Source organism: Bufo gargarizans, chromosome 2, assembly GCF_014858855.1.
Source record: "Bufo gargarizans isolate SCDJY-AF-19 chromosome 2, ASM1485885v1, whole genome shotgun sequence".
NCBI lineage: Eukaryota > Metazoa > Chordata > Amphibia > Anura > Bufonidae > Bufo > Bufo gargarizans.
The window spans coordinates 580,067,020-580,086,131 of NC_058081.1; the positions used below are offsets into that span (position 1 = coordinate 580,067,020).

The 19,112-nt window shown below is 46.2% G+C and overlaps 1 protein-coding gene across 1 annotated transcript in view; it reads right to left on the bottom strand.

The window, feature by feature from the left end:
- The window catches only part of FOXRED1 (FAD dependent oxidoreductase domain containing 1), a 46,512-nt gene that overhangs the window by 15,612 nt on the left and 11,788 nt on the right, over positions 1-19,112 (bottom strand). The window contains exons 7-10 of the mRNA XM_044281793.1: positions 18,818-18,894; positions 18,542-18,702; positions 18,121-18,250; positions 17,924-18,028 (exon numbers count right to left, since the gene is read on the bottom strand). Coding sequence (XP_044137728.1) covers positions 17,924-18,028; positions 18,121-18,250; positions 18,542-18,702; positions 18,818-18,894 — 473 coding nt within the window. The remainder of the gene's footprint in view (positions 1-17,923; positions 18,029-18,120; positions 18,251-18,541; positions 18,703-18,817; positions 18,895-19,112) is intronic.

A 19,112-nucleotide genomic window follows, 5' to 3' on the forward strand; every position in this document is an offset into this window, starting at 1 on the left:
AAGGGTGCCTTTTCCAGACTGCATGTTTCAGCTCCTTCCAAAGATGCTCAATAGGATTGAGGTCAGGGCTCATAGAAGGCCACTTTAGAATAGTCCAATTTTTTCCTCTTAGCCATTCTTGGGTGTTTTTAGCGGTGTGTTTTGGGTCATTGTCCTGTTGCAAGACCCATGACCTGCGACTGAGACCAAGCTTTCTGACACTGGCTAGTACATTTCTCTCTAGAATTCCTTGATAGTCTTGAGATTTCATTGTACCCTGCACAGATTCAAGACACCCTGTGCCAGACGCAGCAAAGCAGCCCCAGAACATAACAGAGCCTCCTCCATGTTTCACAGTAGGGACAGTGTTCTTTTCTTGATATGCTTCATTTTTTCGTCTGTGAACATACAGCTGATGTGCCTTGGCAAAAACTTCGATTTTTGTCTCATCTGTCCACAGGACATTCTCCCAGAAGCTTTGTGGCTTGTCAACATGTAGTTTGGCATATTCCAGTCTTGCTTTTTTATGATTCGTTTTCAACAATGGTGTCCTCCTTGGTCGTCTCCCATGTAGTCCACTTTGGCTCAAACAACGACGGATGGTGCGATCTGACACTGATGTTCCTTGAGCATGAAGTTCACCTTGAATCTCTTTAGAAGTCTTTCTAGGCTCTTTTGTTACCATTCGGATTATCCGTCTCTTAGATTTGTCATCAATTTTCCTCCTGCGGCCACGTCCAGGGAGGTTGGCTACAGTCCCATGGATCTTAAACTTATGAATAATATGTGCAACTGTACTCACAGGAACATCTAGTTGCTTGGAGATGGTCTTATAGCCTTTACCTTTAACATGCTTGTCTATAATTTTCTTTCTGATCTCTTGAGACAGCTCTTTCCTTTGCTTCCTCTGGTCCATGTCGAGTGTGGTACACACCATATCACCAAACAACACAGTGATTACCTGGAGCCATATATATAGGCCCAATGGCTGATTACAAGGTTGTAGACACCTTGTGATGCTAATTAGTGGACACACCTTGAATTAACATGTCCCTTTGGTCACATTATGTTCTGTGTTTTCTAGGGGTACCATCATTTTTGTCCATGCCTGTTTCATGAGTTTATTTTTTTACATAATTCTGTTGAAGCATGGTTGAAAAACAATGTCTGACTTTCATTGGTTAACATTTATAGAATTTTAATTTATTATTACTTTTGTCAGATTAAAGTTATTTCTGTGACCATTGTGACTTTTTCTTTCATTGACCAAAGGGTACCAACAATTTTGTCCACGTCTGTATATATATATATATATATATATATATATATATATATATATATATATATATATATATACATACACACAAAGTGCTTGCCAAAGCATAGGAACGCCGCCTCCTCCTCAGCTCGTATGCCTCGGCAAACGTATCTGTCACTGCAGAGGAGAAAATCCCGTCTTGCAGCGCCGCATACACCGACTTGCGTGTAATCTGACAGCAGCGCAATGCTTCTGTCAGAATGCACATCGGTGCTGCAGCTAGTAGATCGGTTGGTCCACCTGGAAGGTAAAAAGACAAAAAAAAAAAAAGAAGAAAAAACCAGGCCACAACGCAATAATTTTATTAACTTTGGAACAGAACATGTAACTTTAACTTTTGGAACTAAACATTAACCCGTTTGCTTACCTGTTTTTTTTTTTTTGTTTTTTTACCTTTATAGAACAAACCTCTCCTTCCCCATGGGTCAATGTGCAAAGCGCAAATCGCCCAAAGATGTGGCGAAGTGCGTTATGCACTTTGTCCCATGTGAAAGGAGACGTTTGCAGCAGCTGTGAGTGAATGGGCCCTAATAGCCCTGTGTGCCTATCCTGGTGAGATGATCCCTATGCTAGGTGTACCTGTGTGTGGTACTTTCGGAAACACTCCCCTAAGCATAGGGCAGGGTGGTCGGGACAGTCAGGACAGAAATAGCGGGTGTCACGCCTTATTCCACTCCTGCTACAGACACGACATTTTTCTCGGGGTGGCGGTCGGTTTGAGGTATCAGCAACGACACTGGGGAAGTGTCGCTCGTGTAGACGGCTAACTACACTGGTGGATGGGGCCACGGAACCTCCTGGATACAGGAGGTTCGCGATGATCTCTTCCTGAAATTTGAGGAAGGATCCAGTTCTCCCAGCCTTACTGTAGAGAACAAAACTATTGTACAGAGCCAATTGAATTAAATATACAGACACCTTCTTGTACCAGCGTCTGGCGCGTCGGGAAACTAAATACGGAGCCAACATCTGGTCATTGAAGTCGACCCCTCCCATGTGGAGGTTATAGTCATGGACTGAGAGGGGCTTTTCAATGACACGGGTTGCTCGCTCAATTTGTATTGTCGTGTCTGCGTGAATGGAGGAGAGCATGTAAACGTCACGCTTGTCTCTCCATTTCACCGCGAGCAGTTCTTCGTTACACAGTGCGGCCCTCTGCCCCCTTGCAAGACGGGTGCTAACGAGCCGTTGGGGGAAGCCCGCGCGACTAGTTCGCGCGGTACCACAGGCGCCAATCCGTTCTAGAAACAAATGCCTAAAGAGGGCCACACTTGTGTAGAAATTGTCCACATAAAGATGGTACCCCTTGCCGAATAAGGGTGACACCAAGTCCCAAACTGTCTTCCCACTGCTCCCCAGGTAGTCAGGGCAACCGACCGGCTCCAGGGTCTGATCTTTTCCCTCATAGACCCGAAATTTGTGGGTATAGCCTGTGGCCCTTTCACAGAGCTTATACAATTTGACCCCATACCGGGCGCGCTTGCTTGGGATGTATTGTTTGAAGCCAAGGCACCCGGTAAAATGTATTAGGGACTCGTCTATGCAGATGTTTTGCTCAGGGGTATACAAATCTGCAAATTTCTGGTTGAAATGGTCTATGAGGGGCCGAATTTTGTGGAGCCGGTCAAAAGCAGGGTGGCCCCTGGGACGGGAGGCGGTGTTGTCGCTAAAGTGCAGGAAACGCAGGATGACCTCAAATCGTGTCCTGGACATAGCAGCAGAGAACATGGGCATGTGATGAATCGGGTTAGTGGACCAATATGACCTCAATTCATGCTTTTTTGTCAGGCCCATGTTGAGGAGGAGGCCCAGAAAAGTTTTAAATTCGGAAACTTGGACTGGTTTCCACCGGAAAGGCTGGGCATGAAAGCTTTCCGGGTTAGCGGTGATAAATTGTGTGGCATACCTGTTTGTCTCTGCCACGACTAAGTCTAAAAGCTCCGCAGTCAAGAACAGCTCAAAAAATCCCAGGGCCGAATCGATCTGAGCTGTCTCAACCCGAACTCCAGACTGGGCGGTGAAAGGGAAAACTACGGGTGCGGCTGAAGTTGGGGACTGCCAATCAGGGTTTGCCAGCACCTCTGGGATTCTAGGGGCTCTACGGGCACGTCTTTGCGGTGGCTGCGACGGGGTCACTACTGCACGTGCCACCGTACCAGCTTCAACTGCCCTTCTGGTGCTCGCTACTTCACCAGGTTGTACGGCAGTGCTGGTACTAGGTCCAGGAAGGGCTGGGCTGCTGGTGTATGCCTCACCATGTAATCCGACAGCACCAGCCCCACTCTGCTGCTCTTGAAGCGGATCCTGCGCAACCTGCGGTCTAGCGACACGGGGCCGGGTACGCCTGGTGCTATCAGGGACCTCAGCCTCCTCGTCCGAACTTTGGGTCAGAGAGCCACTGCTTTCTACAGGTTCGTATTCTGACCCGCTGGATTCATCAGATGAGGGTTCCCACTCCTCATCCGACTGGGTCAGAAGCCTGTAGGCCTCTTCAGAAGAATACCCCCTGTTAGACATGTGGGCAACTAAATTTCGGGGTATTCCCTGAGACTACCCAAGAAAAAAAAAGCAAGCCTGTCTTACAAATGGGAGGCTAGCGAAGTACCGGAGGCTGCTGCGGTTGATAAAAAATATCAAAACTGATTTTTTTTTATCGCCGCAGTGCGTGTAAAGTGAATGTGCAGTGATCAAAAAAAAAAATTTTTTTTGTCACTGCGGTGGGGCGGGCGTGGGCAAACGCACGTGTGGGCGACCGATCAGGCCTGATCGGGCAAACACTGCGTTTTGGGTGGAGGGCGAACTAAAGTGACACTAGTACTATTATAGATCTGACCGTGATCAGTTTTGATCACTTTCAGATACTATAAAAGTACAAATGCTGATTAGCGATACGCTAATCAGCAAATAACGGACTGCGGTGCGGTGGGCTGGGCGCTAACTGATCGCTAACTACCTAACCAAGGGACCTAAACTATACCTAAAACCTAACGGTCAATAACAGTGAAAAAAAAAAGTGACAGTTTGCACTGATCACTTTTTTCCTTTTACTAGTGATTGACAGGGGGGGATAAAAGGGGTGATCAAAGGGTTAATTGGGGTGATCTGGGGGCTAAATGTGGTGTGGTGGGTACTCACAGTAATGATGTGCTCCTCTGCTGGAACCAACCGACCAAAAGAAGGAGCAGAGGAGCACAGCAGCCATATAACCCCATCATATTTACTAATATGTGGGGTTATATGGCTGCTGATTGGTTTTTTTTAAAAATCAGCAGCCTGCCAGCCAATGATCGTGGCCGGCAGGCTGCTGACGAAATACTCTTCTGCGAAATGCCGGCCCGCGATGCGCATGCGCGGGCCGGCTGTGACGTAATCTCGCGTCTCGCGAGAGGACGCGCCGATGCGTCCAGGAGGAACTAAACAACCACCTCCCGGACGCATCGGTGCGTACAGCGGTCGGGAGGTGGTTAAGGGAAAAATATGTTGAATCAGAATTTCATGGTGTCAACAAATCCCCAAAAAGTTGGGACAAGGCCATTTTCACCACTGTGTGGCATCTCCCCTTCTTCTTACAACACTGAACAGACGTCTGGGGACCGAGGAGACCAGTTTCTCAAGTTTAGAAATAGGAATGCTCTCCCATTATTGTCTAATACAGGCCTCTAACTGTTCAATCGTCTTGGGCCTTCTTTGTTGCACCGTCCTCTTTATGATGCGCCAAATGTTCTCTATAGGTGAACGATCTGGACTGCAGACTGGCCATTTCAGTACCCGGATCCTTCTCCTACGCAGCCATGATGTTGTGATTGATGCAGAATGTGGTCTGGCATTATCTTGTTGAAAAATGCAGGGTCTTCCCTGAAAGAGATGACATCTGGATGGGAGCATATGTTGTTCTAGAACCTGAATATATTTTTCTGCATTGATGGTGCCTTTCCAGACACGCACTCATGCAACCCCATACCATCAGAGATGCAGGCTTCTGAACTGAGCATTGATAACAACTTGGCTTGTCCTTGTCCTCTTTGGTCCGGATGACATGGCGTCCCAGATTTCCAAAAAGAACTTCGACTCGTGACTCGTCTGACCACAGAACAGTCTTCCATTTTGCCACACTCCATTTTAACCGCCTCCGGACCGCCTAACGCAGATCCGCGGTCCGGAGGCGGCAGCTCTGCGCAGAGTGACGCATATACGAGTCATCTCGCGAGAGCCATGATTTCCTGTGAACGCGCGCACACACAGGCGCGCGCGTTCACAGGATCGGAAGGTAAGAGATAGGATCTCCAGCCTGCCAGCGGCAATCGTTCGCTGGCAGGCTGGAGATGCGATTTTTTTAACCCCTAACAGGTATATTAGACGATTTTTACGGATCCACGGATACATGGATTGGATCCGCAAAACACATACGGACGTCTAGATGGAGCCTTACAGGGGGGTGATCACCCATATAGACTCCCTGATCACCCCCCTGTAAGGCTCCATTTAGACATTTTTTTGGGCACAAGTTAGCGGAAATAGATATTTTATTTTTATTTTATTTTTCTTACAAAGTCTCATATTCCACTAACTTGTGTCAAAAAATAAAATCTCACATGAACTCACCATACCCCTCACGGAATCCAAATGCGTAAATTTTTTTAGAAATTTATATTCCAGACTTCTTCTCACGCTTTAGGGCCCCTAAAATGCCAGGGCAGTATACCCCACATGTGACCCCATTTCAGAAAGAAGACACCCCAAGGTATTCCGTGAGGGGCATATTGAGTCCATGAAAGATTGAAATTTTTGTCCCAAGTTAGCGGAAAGGGAGACTTTGTGAGAAAATACAAAAAAAATAAAAAATAAATCAATTTCCGCTAACTTATGCCAAAAAAAAAAAAAAAAATTTCTATGAACTCGCCATGCCCCTCATTGAATACCTTGGGGTGTCTTCTTTCCAAAATGGGGTCACATGTGGGGTATTTATACTGCCCTGGCATTTTAGGGGCCCGAAAGCGTGAGAAGAAGTCTGGGATCCAAATGTCTAAAAATGCCCTCCTAAAAGGAATTTGGGCCGCTTTGCGCATCTAGGCTGCAAAAAAGTGTCACACATGTGGTATCGCCGTACTCAGGAGAAGTTGGGGAATGTGTTTTGGGGTGTCATCTTACATATACCCATGGCTGGGTGAGATAAATATCTTGGTCAAATGCCAACTTTGTATAAAAAAAAAAAAAAAAAAAAAAAATGGTAAAAGTTGTCTTTTGCCAAGATATTTCTCTCACCCAGCATGGGTATATGTAAAATGACACCCCAAAACACATTCCCCAACTTCTCCTGAGTACGGCGATACCACATGTGTGACACTTTTTTGCCGCCTAGATGGGCAAAGGGGCACACATTCTAAAGAGCACCTTTAGGATTTCACAGGTCATTTTTTTTTACACATTTTGATTTCAAACTACTTACCACATATTAGGGCCCCTAGAATGCCAGGACAGTATAACTACCCCACAAGTGACCCCATTTTGGAAAGAAGACACCCCAAGGTATTCCGTGAGGGGCATAGTGAGTTCATGGAAGTTTTTATTTTTTTGTCACAAGTTAGTGGAATATGAGACTTTGTAAGAAAAAATAAATAAAAATAAAAAAAAAATCATCATAATTTTCCGCTAACTTGTGACAAAAAATAAAAAAAGTTCTATGAACTCACTATGCCCATCAGTGAATACCTTAGGGTGTCTACTTTCCGAAATGGGGTCATTTATAGGGTGTTTGTACTGACTGGGCATTGTAGAACCTCAGGAAACATGACAGGTGCTCAGAAAGTCAGACCTGCTTCAAAAAGCGGAAATTCACATTTTTGTACCATAGTTTGTAAACGCTATAACTTTTACCCAAGCCATTTTTTTTTTTACCCAAACTTTTTTTTTATCAAAGACATGTAGAACAATAAATTTAGCGAAAAATTTATATATGGATGTCGTTTTTTTTGCAAAATTTTACAACTGAAAGTGAAAAATTTAATTTTTTTTGCAAAAAAAAATCGTTAAATTTCGATTAATAACAAAAAAAGTAAAAATGTCGGCAGCAATGAAATACCACTAAATGAAAGCTCTATTAGTGAAAAGAAAAGAGGTAAAATTCATTTTGGTGGTAAGTTGCATGACCGAGCAAGAAACGGTGAAAGTAGTGTAGTGCAGAAGTGTAAAAAGTGGCCTGGTCATTAAGGGTGTTTCAGCTAGGGGGGTTGAAGTGGTTAAATGATCCCTGGCCCAGTGAAAACGCCTGAGCTTGTGGATCTTGCTTAGAAATGGCTTCTTCTTTGCACTGTAGAGTTTCAGATGGCAACGGCGGATGGCACGGTGGATTGTGTTCACTGACAATGGTTTCTGCACGTATTCCTGAGCCATTTCTGTGATTTCCTTTACAGTAGCATTCCTGTTTGTGGTGCAGTGTCGTTTAAGGGCCCGGAGATAACGGGCATCCAGTATGGTTTTACGGCCTTGACCCTTACGCACAGAGATTGTTCCAGATTCTCGGAATCTTCGGATGATGTTATGCACAGTTGATGATGATAGATGCAAAGTCTTTGCAATTTTTCGCTGGGTAAAACCTTTCTGATATTGCTCCACTATCTTTCTGCGCAACATTGTGGGAATTGGTGATCCTCTACCCATCTTGGCTTCTGAGAGACACTGCCACTCTGAGAAGCTCTTTTTATACCCAATCATGTTGGCAATTGACCTAATTAGTGTTAATTGGTCTTCCAGCTCTTCGTTATGCTCAAATTTACTTTTTCCAGCCTCTTATTGCTACTTGTCCCAACTTTTTGGGGATTTGTTGACACCGTGAAAATTTGAATCAACGTATTTTTCCTTTAAAATGATACATTTACTCGGATTAAACGTTTGATCTGTCATCTACGTTCTATTACAAATAAAATATTGACATTTGCCATCTCCACATCATTGCATTCAGTTTTTATTCACAATTTGTTTAGTGTCCCAACTTTTTTGGAATCCCATTTGTAATAATAATAATAATGATAAGCCCACTGCTCACCACATTTCCCCTCTCCTGTAGGTAATATTTTTACTCATGCCATTTCAGGCGCTGGCCTCGCTTGTAGCCCCAAATTTTCTCAAATTTCCCTGCGTTGCCTCTCGCCATAAACATTAGTTTAACATCGGCAAAGCCGCATCTATAATTTGGATCCACTTTTGTACCGACAGGACCGCTGTAGGTTTCCAGTTCAGTAAAATGACCTTCCTGGCGTAGAACATTAAGAGTCTATACAGCATCCTAGCATGCTTAGTTTGGATCAGATCCTTCACTAGTCCCAATAAGCTATTCTCTGGGGAGCATACTGCTGGTAACCCTAATTTCTCATTAAGAAATTTGTGAATGCCTGACAAAAACTGTGCCATCACTGGACAACTCCATATCATGTGAATCAAGGTTCCTCTTTCTGCGCCACATCTAGAGCATTGAGGAGTATCCAATCTACGCATACGATTTAGCCTAACTGGAGACAAGTATGTGCGATGCAACCATTTTGCCTGTATTAATTGGTCCCTTGCACTGATTACCGAGTGCCTCCAAGTGTGCATTAGTTCTTTCTCGTGCCTATCCTCCAATTGCGGAACATCCACCTTGCCAAAGATTTAGATAAGGGGGATGAGGCCTGCGACATCAGTTCCGCATAGAAGGAAGATACTGGTTTACACAACTTTCCCAATCTAGCAACCTTTTCAATGGAACTATATTCTAGCTTAATGGGATCCTTACCAAATTGTTTAGTACATGCATGTCTAAGTTGGAAGTATCTAAACAAACTAGATTTGGGGATCTGAAATTCTTCCCTGAAGTCTCTAAATGTCTTGAAGTTTCCCTCTACGTATAGTTGGCTAGCGTACTTCACCCCATGTTGCGGCCAGAACTCAAACTCCTGCAGCCTATACAATTCCTGTAGTCCTTTATTACGCCACAACTCCCCTCTGTCTTCCCCATTCTTGTTCACCCGTACAGTTTTCCTCCAAATCGTCAACACCGCCAACATATTGGAGGGAAGACATCTAACTGGGTATTTACCCTCCCTATATATGAAGTTTTTTAAAGCTTCATATGACCCCAACAATGCAGCCTCCAGAACAGTCGCTGGATTATTGGCGTCTGCGCTGATCCACCAACTGGCATATGTCAGCTGCACTGCTTGGTAGTACTTGTACATATCAGGGAGAGCCAAACCACCCCTGACATAAGACACTTTCAGCATATCTCTAGCAATTCTGGGCTGTGTATTGGGCCATAGGAAGGGAGTCAGTAATTTATCAATCGCCTCAAAATGGGATTTCTTTAAAGGGCTTCTGTCACCCCACTAAACTTCTTTTTTTTTTTTGGCTCCTTATAATCCCTATACAGCGATATATGAATACATAATGTTATTAGTCATTTTGGTTCAGTAGATCATGAATAAAACATACTTTTATAATATGTAAATCACCTGTCTACCAGCAAGTAGGGCGGCTACTTGCTGGTAGCAGCCGCATCCTCCTATCATATAGACGCCCCCTCCGCATGTTGATTGACAGGGCAAGCGAATGCGAACGTCCTCTGGCTGGCCCTGTCTGCTATCAAGATCTCGCGCCTGCGCCGTAACGGTATTCAGTCGGCGCAGGCGCACTGAGAGGAGGACGCTCGCTCGGCCGCTCCATCCTCAGTGCGCCTGCGCCGGGTGTAGATGTGATGTCATCGGAGCAGGCGCACTGAGGATGGAGCGGCCGAGCGAGCGTCCTCCTCTCAGTGCGCCTGCGCCGACTGAATACCGTTACGGCGCAGGAGCGAGATCTTGATAGCCAGAGGACGTTCGCATTCACTGGCCCTGTCAATCAACATGCGGAGGGGGCGTCTATATGATAGGAGGATGCGGCTGCTACCAGCAAGTAACCGCCCTGCTCGCTGGTAGACAGGTAATTTACATATTATAAAAGTATGTTTTATTCATGATCTACTGAACCAAAATGACTAATAACATTATGTATTATTATATCGCTGTATTGGGATTATAAGGAGCAAAAAGAAAAAAAAGTTTAGTGGGGTGACGGAAGCCCTTTTAAAAGCTCCGGCTCTGCACTATACATATATAGTAATTTTGGTAACAAGGCCATTTTGAAGATATTTATCCGCCCCAGCAGGGAAAGAGGAAGGGCTACCCAAGCCTTTAATTTTTGCGTAATATATTCCATACTCGGAAGCAGATTGAGAGAGGTGAACTGTTTAGGCTCTTTATGTACTATGACTCCCAAATATTTGAACTTATAAACCACTAAGAGTTTTGACCTTGCCGATACTCTCGTAGTCTCGGTTTCATCCACCAAATACAACACCGGTTTGGCCCAGTTAATTTTAAGTCCTGATTACCACCCGTATTCATCTACCACTTCTAGGAGTGTATCTAGTGATTTCTCAGTATCTCCCAAATATACCAACATATCATCGGCGTAAAGTGATACATTTTTCTGTGATGCCTGCTATATTCCAACCCTCTATCCCTGGGCTGCGTTTTATCAAAATAGATATTGGTTCCATCACCAGAGCGAAGAGTAACGGCGACAGTAGGCACCCTTGTCTGGTCCCTCTGCGTAAATGAAAGGGCCTGGATAACGTCCCGTTCACACGCACTCTCGCCGAGGGGTCCGCACATAACAGGTGCAGCCATTTCAAGAAGTTCTTTGGGAACCCAAACTTTGCTAATACTTCCCATAGAAATTGCCACTCAACAGAATCAAATGCTTTTTCATTGTCTAAAGACACTATCGCCCTATCTCCCACATTGTTATGTTGAACCTGCAGGTTGGTATAAAGTCTCCTGAGATTTATATCAGTTGACTTCCCAGGCATGAAACCGGACTGGTCTGGGCCCACCAAGGATAGAATAATCCCTGACAGACGCGATGCCAGGACCTTCGCCAGTATCTTAGCATCTAGATTTATGAGGCCCCTCCTATGGTTTCAGTTCCTCACCATTTGCAGGATGTCTACTTTCTGTCAGTGAAGAAAAACATTCTTAGAGCTCATGCACATGACTGTTTTTGGTCCGCATCTGATCAGCATTTTTTGCGGGTTGGATGCGGACCCATTCCTTCAGCAGGGCCGCAAAAGGGTGTGCTGTCCGCATCTACAAATCCGTTCCATGGCCCCGCAAAAAAATAAATTAAAATAGAACATGTCCTATTCTTGTCCATTTTATGGACAAGGATAGGACTGCTCTATAGATGGCAGGACATTCCGTTCTGCAAAATGCACACAGGCAGCAACTGTAATTTGCGGATCCGCAATTTGCAGACCATAAAAACGGCAATGGCCATGTGCATGAGCCCCTAGTCTGGAGTCCTAACGATGTAGCTGACGGAAGATTTGTTCAGAGTGGACAGCATTGTAGCAAGCCAATCAGCTGTGTTTTCAGCCTCTGGAAGTGAACGGAATGTTCCCATTCACTGACAGCAAGCAAAAATCTTGAAAATGTGGATGAAGTGAAATCAAAAGTATATTAGGAAATTGCTGTACTTTTCATTATACAAGGAGTAATAGGGGGATTTGTGAGTAATGAATATTCTAAATATAGATATGTTTTAGGGGGGCGTGGCCTGAGAGCGCATGGAGTAGGACGCACCGCTCACAGCTCCTGCCGATATCCTGAATAAATATATGGTAGCACCCAGCTAATTGCTTTCCTGGTGTACCCTGGTGGAGAGACAGAGACCGGAGAGTGCAGCGGTGATTGTGAGTGCCCCGTTATGCCGCGGAAGTCAAGTAAAGCGCCGAGGTCTGACAGGCTGGATGCGGGCCAAGATGGCGCCGATGGAGGAGAGGAGCCGGCGCAGATGACGATGAGTCAGAGTGTGGCGGCGAAACTGAGCAAGTATGCTCGTGCTGATGGCAGAGTGGGCGATTGGGCTGAGGAAAAGGAGGTGGACATACATACCTCGTCTGATCAGGAGGACGGTTCCCTTGATGGTGAGGCCCTGGATGCGGTGAACTGGCCGCCGCTCACTCCTGCAGGCGCAGTGAAAAATACAGTAGGCCCTAAGGCTGCAGCTACTGAGGAGCCCACCCTGAAAGATATCATGGTTGCTGTGGCTAGCTGTAACAGTACCCTGAAAGTGCTCACAGTGCAAGTTGGCAGCCTGAGATCAGATGTGTCTATAATTAGGCATGACCTGCATAAGATTTCTGAGCGTACCTCTGAATTAGAGAAAAGGGTGTCCACAATTGAAGATGCTGTACAGCCGTTGCAAATGGCGGCGAAAATGAATGCTAAGGACATAGCTGCTTTATACGCCAAAACGGACGATCTGGAGAACAGGTCCAGAAGAAGTAACCTGCGGATTGTGGGAATGCCAGAAAAGGCGGAGGGGGACAATGCCACGGAGTTCGTGGAAAAGTGGTTGTATCAGCTATTTCATGAGAAAGGCCTTTCTTCCCTGTATGCGGTAGAACGGGCGCACAGGGTGCCCATGCGGCCGCTGCCGCCCGGCAGGCCCCCCCGCCCGATGTTGGCGAAGATTCTGCACTTTAAGGACCGGGACACTATCCTGCGGCAGTCTAGGGACAATGTGGAGATGGTCCTGAATGGAGCTAAAGTGTCCATATTTCCTGATTACTCGAATGAGGTGCAGCGGAGAAGAAGTAGATTTATGGATGTAAAGAAGAGGCTGAGAGGATTACAAGTCCAGTATGCTATGCTGTTCCCTGCTAAATTGCGTGTGGTGGCTTTGGGATCCACCAGATTTTTTGAGGATCCGGAGGAAGCGGCGCAGTGGCTGGACGTCCACGAGCGGCAATTGAGGAGTGGGGCCCTGGACACTTGAAGACAGCTGAGATATGGTTCTTATGCTTATTAATACCATGTGTTTGCACTTTAAGGTTGCTATGATGTTGCACCAGTTATGAAGTGTGTTATGCAATGCTACCGTATGGTAGATCCTGAGGAGGGAGTAGGCGGTTTCGCAATGTTAGATGTTTTTCTCTGTAGTGGGGAGGATTCTCTACTCAAGAAAAGGAGTTGTAATATGTTATAAGTATAATAGGTTTGGGGGCGAGTTGCTCTCTGTATGCCCTGTGTTAGGGAGGGTGGGTGTTGGAGGGGGGACTGAGATCCCCGGGTACAGTAACCTGTTATTGGATGGGGAGGGGGGGGGGGTGGGGGTAGGAGTAGAAAGACCGATAGGAGTATGATGAAGGGAGGTGTGTGTGAGTGGATGGGGTGTGAGCGGGGAGTGAGACTCAGATATGTTGGTATGTTTCACCATGACACGGGGGATTAAAGTGTTGAGCTGGAATGTGAGAGGTATGGCGGATGGGAAAAAACGGCAGAGTATTTTTCACTATTTGGGGCGCTTTCAGCCAGCCGTTCTTTGCTTGCAAGAAACGCACTTGACTAGGGATACTGTACATTGGCTGAGCAAGAATTGGGTGGGCCAAGTGGTTCATGCGACGCACTCTTCGCATTCCAGGGGGGTGAGTGTTTTAGTGCATAAGAGTATCAGGTATGAACATGTGCAGCAATGTGTGGATGGTGAGGGCAGGTTTGTCTGTATTGTGTGTAAGATTGATGGGGTCCAGGTGGTATTAGTGGCGGTTTATGTGCCACCTCCGTTTGCTTCTCCCTTGGTGAGGGCGATTATGTCGTTTGTGGCGGACTTCCCTGGGTTGCCTTGGCTACTAGTGGGGGACTTTAATTGCACGCCGGATGATTTGATGGATAGATGTAGGGTGGAAGGAGCGGGCGGATCGCCAGGTAGTGCGGCCTTGAGGAATATTATGGCTGAAGTTGGTTTGGTGGATGTGTGGAGAGTTCGCAACCCCGATAGGCGTGAATATTCGTGTCGGTCTGCTACGCATCATTCATTATCACGTATTGATTTGGCGCTTGTTAATGACCGTATGTTACCTCTGGTCCGGGGGGTTGTTTATCATCCCCGGTCGTTGTCTGACCACTCTCTGGTACAGATTGATTTGTGCTTGGGGGAGCTTGGACAGGGACCGAGGTTGTGGAAGTGCAATCCGCACTGGCTGAATGTATTGGGGGATCTATCTGAAGTCTCTAAAGCGGTTAAGGAATACTTTGCAATAAATGTAGGAACGGCCTCGATTCACGGGGTTTGGGATGCTATGAAAGCATTCTTGAGGGGAGTGTTAATTAAAGAGATTTGTAAGCACAAAACCAAGTCTAGGGAGGCGGATGTTAAGGTACATTTACAAGCGGCAGAAGCTGAGCGAGTGTTTGGCAGGGTGCCTTCCCTGGTTAATAGTGAGGCGCTGGCGGGGGCTCAGGAGCAGTTGAGGTGTCACTTAATTCAGGCAGCGGAGCGGAAGCGTAGTTTTTACCGCCAAAGGTCCTTCGAAGAGGGTGAGAAGGTAGGGCATTTGCTGTCGGTCGTCTCTCAGGCCCAGCGGGGATCCTCCTGTATACAGGAGCTGTGGGATGGGAATGGGTGCGGTAGGCAGGATACCAAGGGAATTTTAGAGGTATTAAAGGGATTTTATGTGTCACTGTATGAATCTACTGTCCCTAGTTCTGGGGAAGCGCTGAACGCCTTTTTAGAGGGGGCACAGTTGCCGGTTCTGTCGGAGGAGGATAGAGAGAGACTGGAGGAGCCGATTTCATTGGAGGAACTGGAAGCAGCACTGGGTGGGATGGCGAATGGTAAGGCCCCGGGGGCAGATGGTTTGCCTGTGGAGGTATATAAGAAAATGCAGGGGTTGCTTCTCCCGGAATTACTCAAGGTGCTGGAATACTCACTGGAGACTGGTTCGCTTCCACCCTCAATGCAGGAGGCTATAATTGTAGTACTTCCCAAACCTGGGAAAGATCCCAAATTTCCAGAATCGTATAGACCAATTTCGCTTCTTACGGCTGATGTGAAGCTCCTGGCTAAGGTGTTGGCGAACAGGTTGTCCAGGGTGATTCTGTCTATTGTACATCCTGACCAGACAGGTTTTATGCCTGGGAAGTCGACGGCTATCAACATCAGGAGGCTGTATGCTGGTCTGAATGTCCCGGCTGACAACTGCGGGGATAGGGCCTTGCTTTCCTTAGATGCCGCTAAGGCATTCGACAGTGTGGAGTGGACGTACCTGTGGGGTGTTCTGAGAGTTATGGGGTTTGGGGACCGGTTTGTGCGGTGGGTGCAGGTTTTGTATTCCTGTCCCAGAGCCCGTATTAGAGCGAATGGAGGGTTGTCGGACAGTTTTAAATTGGCAAGAGGCACCAGACAGGGATGCCCATTGTCGCCCCTATTATTTGCTCTGGCCATTGAGCCACTAGCTGCTTTGATACGCCTGTCTCCTCATATTGTGGGGTTTAGATACGGTAATGTCCAGAATAAGGTGGCTCTTTACGCCGATGATACCTTGCTTTTTCTGGGCGATACTGGGTCATCCTTGGATGGTGCCATGTCACTGATAGATAGCTTTGGGAGCTTCTCCGGTCTTAGGATTAATTGGCAAAAATCTGCTTTGATGCCTGTGGATGGACAGTGTGTGCCTGAGGTGCGAGAGGATGATAGAATTCCTTGGGTGACGAAGTTTAAATATTTAGGATTGTACATAACGCCTAGACTGATGGATTTTGAGGATCTTAATCTAACCCCTCTGCTGGTAGCTTTCAGGCTGAAGGTGAGAATTTGGTGTAAGCTCTTTTTGTCGGTAGTGGGTAGAGTGAACCTTTTAAAAATGGTAATGATGCCGCAGTTACTCTATGTGCTTAATAATGCCCCTGTCTGGATTCCGCGAGATAGGTTTAGGAAAATACACTCCATTTTTAGAGATCTTATTTGGAAGTATGGCCAAGCAAGGATTAAATTGGAGACGCTGCAGTACTCTAAGACGGAGGGCGGTTTGGCTGTACCTAATGCTTGGTTGTATTTCCTGGCGGCTCAGTGTCAGCATTTTAAGGGCTGGATTGACTTTCAGGCCGTGGATGTGACGGGAAAGATATTACAGCATTGGGTGGGTAGTAGGGACCTTATGTGCATTTTGGAGGGGGCGGGCATGCATGGGGGGAAAGATAGGGTCCTAGTAATTGATCTTATGAAGAACGTGTGGGCGACGGTGAAGCAAATTAGGGGTGTGGGAGGAGTGGGGGAGCTTTCCCCAATATGGGACAACTGTCTGTTGCCAGAATTCATGTCACTGTCGGGACTTAGGAACTGGGAGTCTAGGGAAGTCATGAGGATAGGTCAATTACTTGATGGCACGGTATTCAAATCTTTTCAGGGTCTGCAACAAGAGTTTGATGTCCCCAAGAATTGGTTCTATCAGTATCTGCAATTGCGGCATGCATATGAGGTCACGGTGAGAAAAGGGTGTCGTATAGCTACAATGGATGTGGTGCAGAAACTTATCCTTCCGAAGGGCGGGAAGAGAGGACTGATTTCTCAGGTGTATACGGTGTTATTGGATAGCTTTCTGGAGGGATTCCCCCGGTCAAGGATGATGAAGTGGGAAGGGGACTTAGGTGCAGTTTCGAAGGATCAGTGGGATGATATATTGGAGGCGGTTCCCAGAGTGTCTCTCAGCGAGCAGGCAAAATTATCACAACTTTTTATCATTCACAGAGTGTATAAGACACCAGTGTTTTTACGGAAAATTGGGGTCAGGACCGATGATAGGTGTCCGAAATGTATGGTGGAAGGAGCGGATCTGGTGCATATGTTGTGGTCGTGCTCGGTTATAAGTGGATATTGGGAAAGGGTGATGAATAGGATTAACCGGAACATGGGGCTGAGATTGCAAAGAGATCCTAAGATGTGTGTGCTGGGATATGTAGCTGAGATTGGAGAGAGTGAGTTGGTTAAGGTGGCGGTGGGAAGACTGCTTTATGTGGCTAGGAAACTGGTGGCGCAGAGGTGGATCCAGGGGAGTCCGCCAACTATAGAAGAGTTTGAAAGGAAGGTGAATGACATGTTGATCTTGGAAAAGAGTGTGTTTGTAAAGCGTGGCTGCCCTCAGAAGTTTGAAAAACTGTGGAATGAATGGTTGTCTCATACTCATCTCATGTTATAAAATGGGTTTGAAGGTTTAATACTCCTTTTTCTTTGTTGGGGGGGGGGGGGGACGAGGGGGGAGGGGGGGGGGGGGGGGGGGGAGATGTCCTGTTGGTCAAGGGAAAGTTGACCTGTTTAGGGATATGGTAGATTTTGGGGGATGTTTACTCTCTGCGATTTCATGTACTCAAGTGTGAGTATGCTGTGCTATGGTAATAATTATTATGCTTGTTGCTGTGAGCCATGATGGAATTTTATTCTGTTATTCATTTTGTCATATTGTGATTGTGAACCCTGAAAATGTCTTTTTTGGAAAAAAGAAAACAGAAATTTCAATTTCAATAAAAATGATTTGATTTAAATATAGATATGTTTTAGGTGGGTGTCACCCACAGCTTTTGTGGCAGATTTTTGAGCCAAGCCAGAAGTGGGTCAGAAGGGAATGAGAAATATAAAAAGGGAGGACATACGTTTCTCCTTCCTGATGGATCCACTTCTGTCTTTGGCTCAAAAACTGCCACTGAAGCCGAGCGTGACATCAACCTTATGGTGATGATAGAATACCATCAAAGCATTATGAAGGCTCTCGTCACCTACCTTTAAGGACTGAAATACTGGTACTCTGTCTGCCAAGAGCGGCCAAACCTTCTGCTGGAAATAGTCGTGGTCCACATCCAGATTACTGTGGTCTGGCTCCTCCTCCTGCGCAGAAGGAAGTGACAGAAGAAACCGGTCTTCCTAGCGTTTACTTAAAAGTCTGCATTGCTGCCCGTTTGCATGCGGCCACCAGTTACCTCTGGAGGAGAGAGGCCTCCAATGTAGTTTCCTCCCAACCCCTCTCTTCTAAAGTAGGCCCCTGAGCTGTCAATCAGCATCGGGCAGTCCAGGCCGGGACCATTGGGGCAGTGAAACGTGTAGATGTATCTGGAAGAGAAGTCACACGATCACCACATATACATCGCCGTGTCACCACACAGTGATCCCTACAACCTCCAGCCCATCGTTAAAGGTGGTTCTCCAGCTTTTAATATTGACGACCTATCCTCAGGCACCCCCGCCAATCAGCTGTATGAAGGGAAGGCGCATGCCATCTCCTGCTCACCATAGACACAGCAGCAGCAAGAGAGACGGCACGCGAGCGTGGTGCAAAAGTTATTGCATAAATCCATAAGGAGAGGGTAATATGTTGTATTTCTGGAAATTCATGGCTGATACCTTTTTCTAGGCTCTACTGGAAGCTTGATATCTTCATAGGTGCCCGGGTCCCCGCAGCCGATCCCAACCATTTCCGCCACCTTTGAAGACCAGGCCCCGGCAGCATTGACGACCGCCATACAATCCACAGGCTGGTTCTCCAAACTGTTCTGTGTTTGTACCTAGAATGAAAAATATAAGAATACGCATTGTAGAGAAAAAAAAAAACCAACAAAACAACTAAACTGTAAAAATATCAGGAATTAAACTATATTGGTCAATCCTAAATCTACTCACAATGACTTGCTTGATTACTTTGAAGTTCACCGGATAACCCTCTGCTGTCAGCATTTCTTGCATGACGTAGTTGAACCCTACAGACCGGAAATCTTATTAAAACACGTTAAGCAGCATATCATATTGAACAATGCAGAGTGACCACTGTGCCGCCACCTAGTGGTCATGCATGTTATTGCAGCTACTTAAACAATATTTTACTTTTTGGTTATGTTCACATGACAGATTTCTGGTGAAGATTTTGCTCAAAATATCCAAAGCCACACCAAAAATGGATGCAGTGGAGAATCCACAT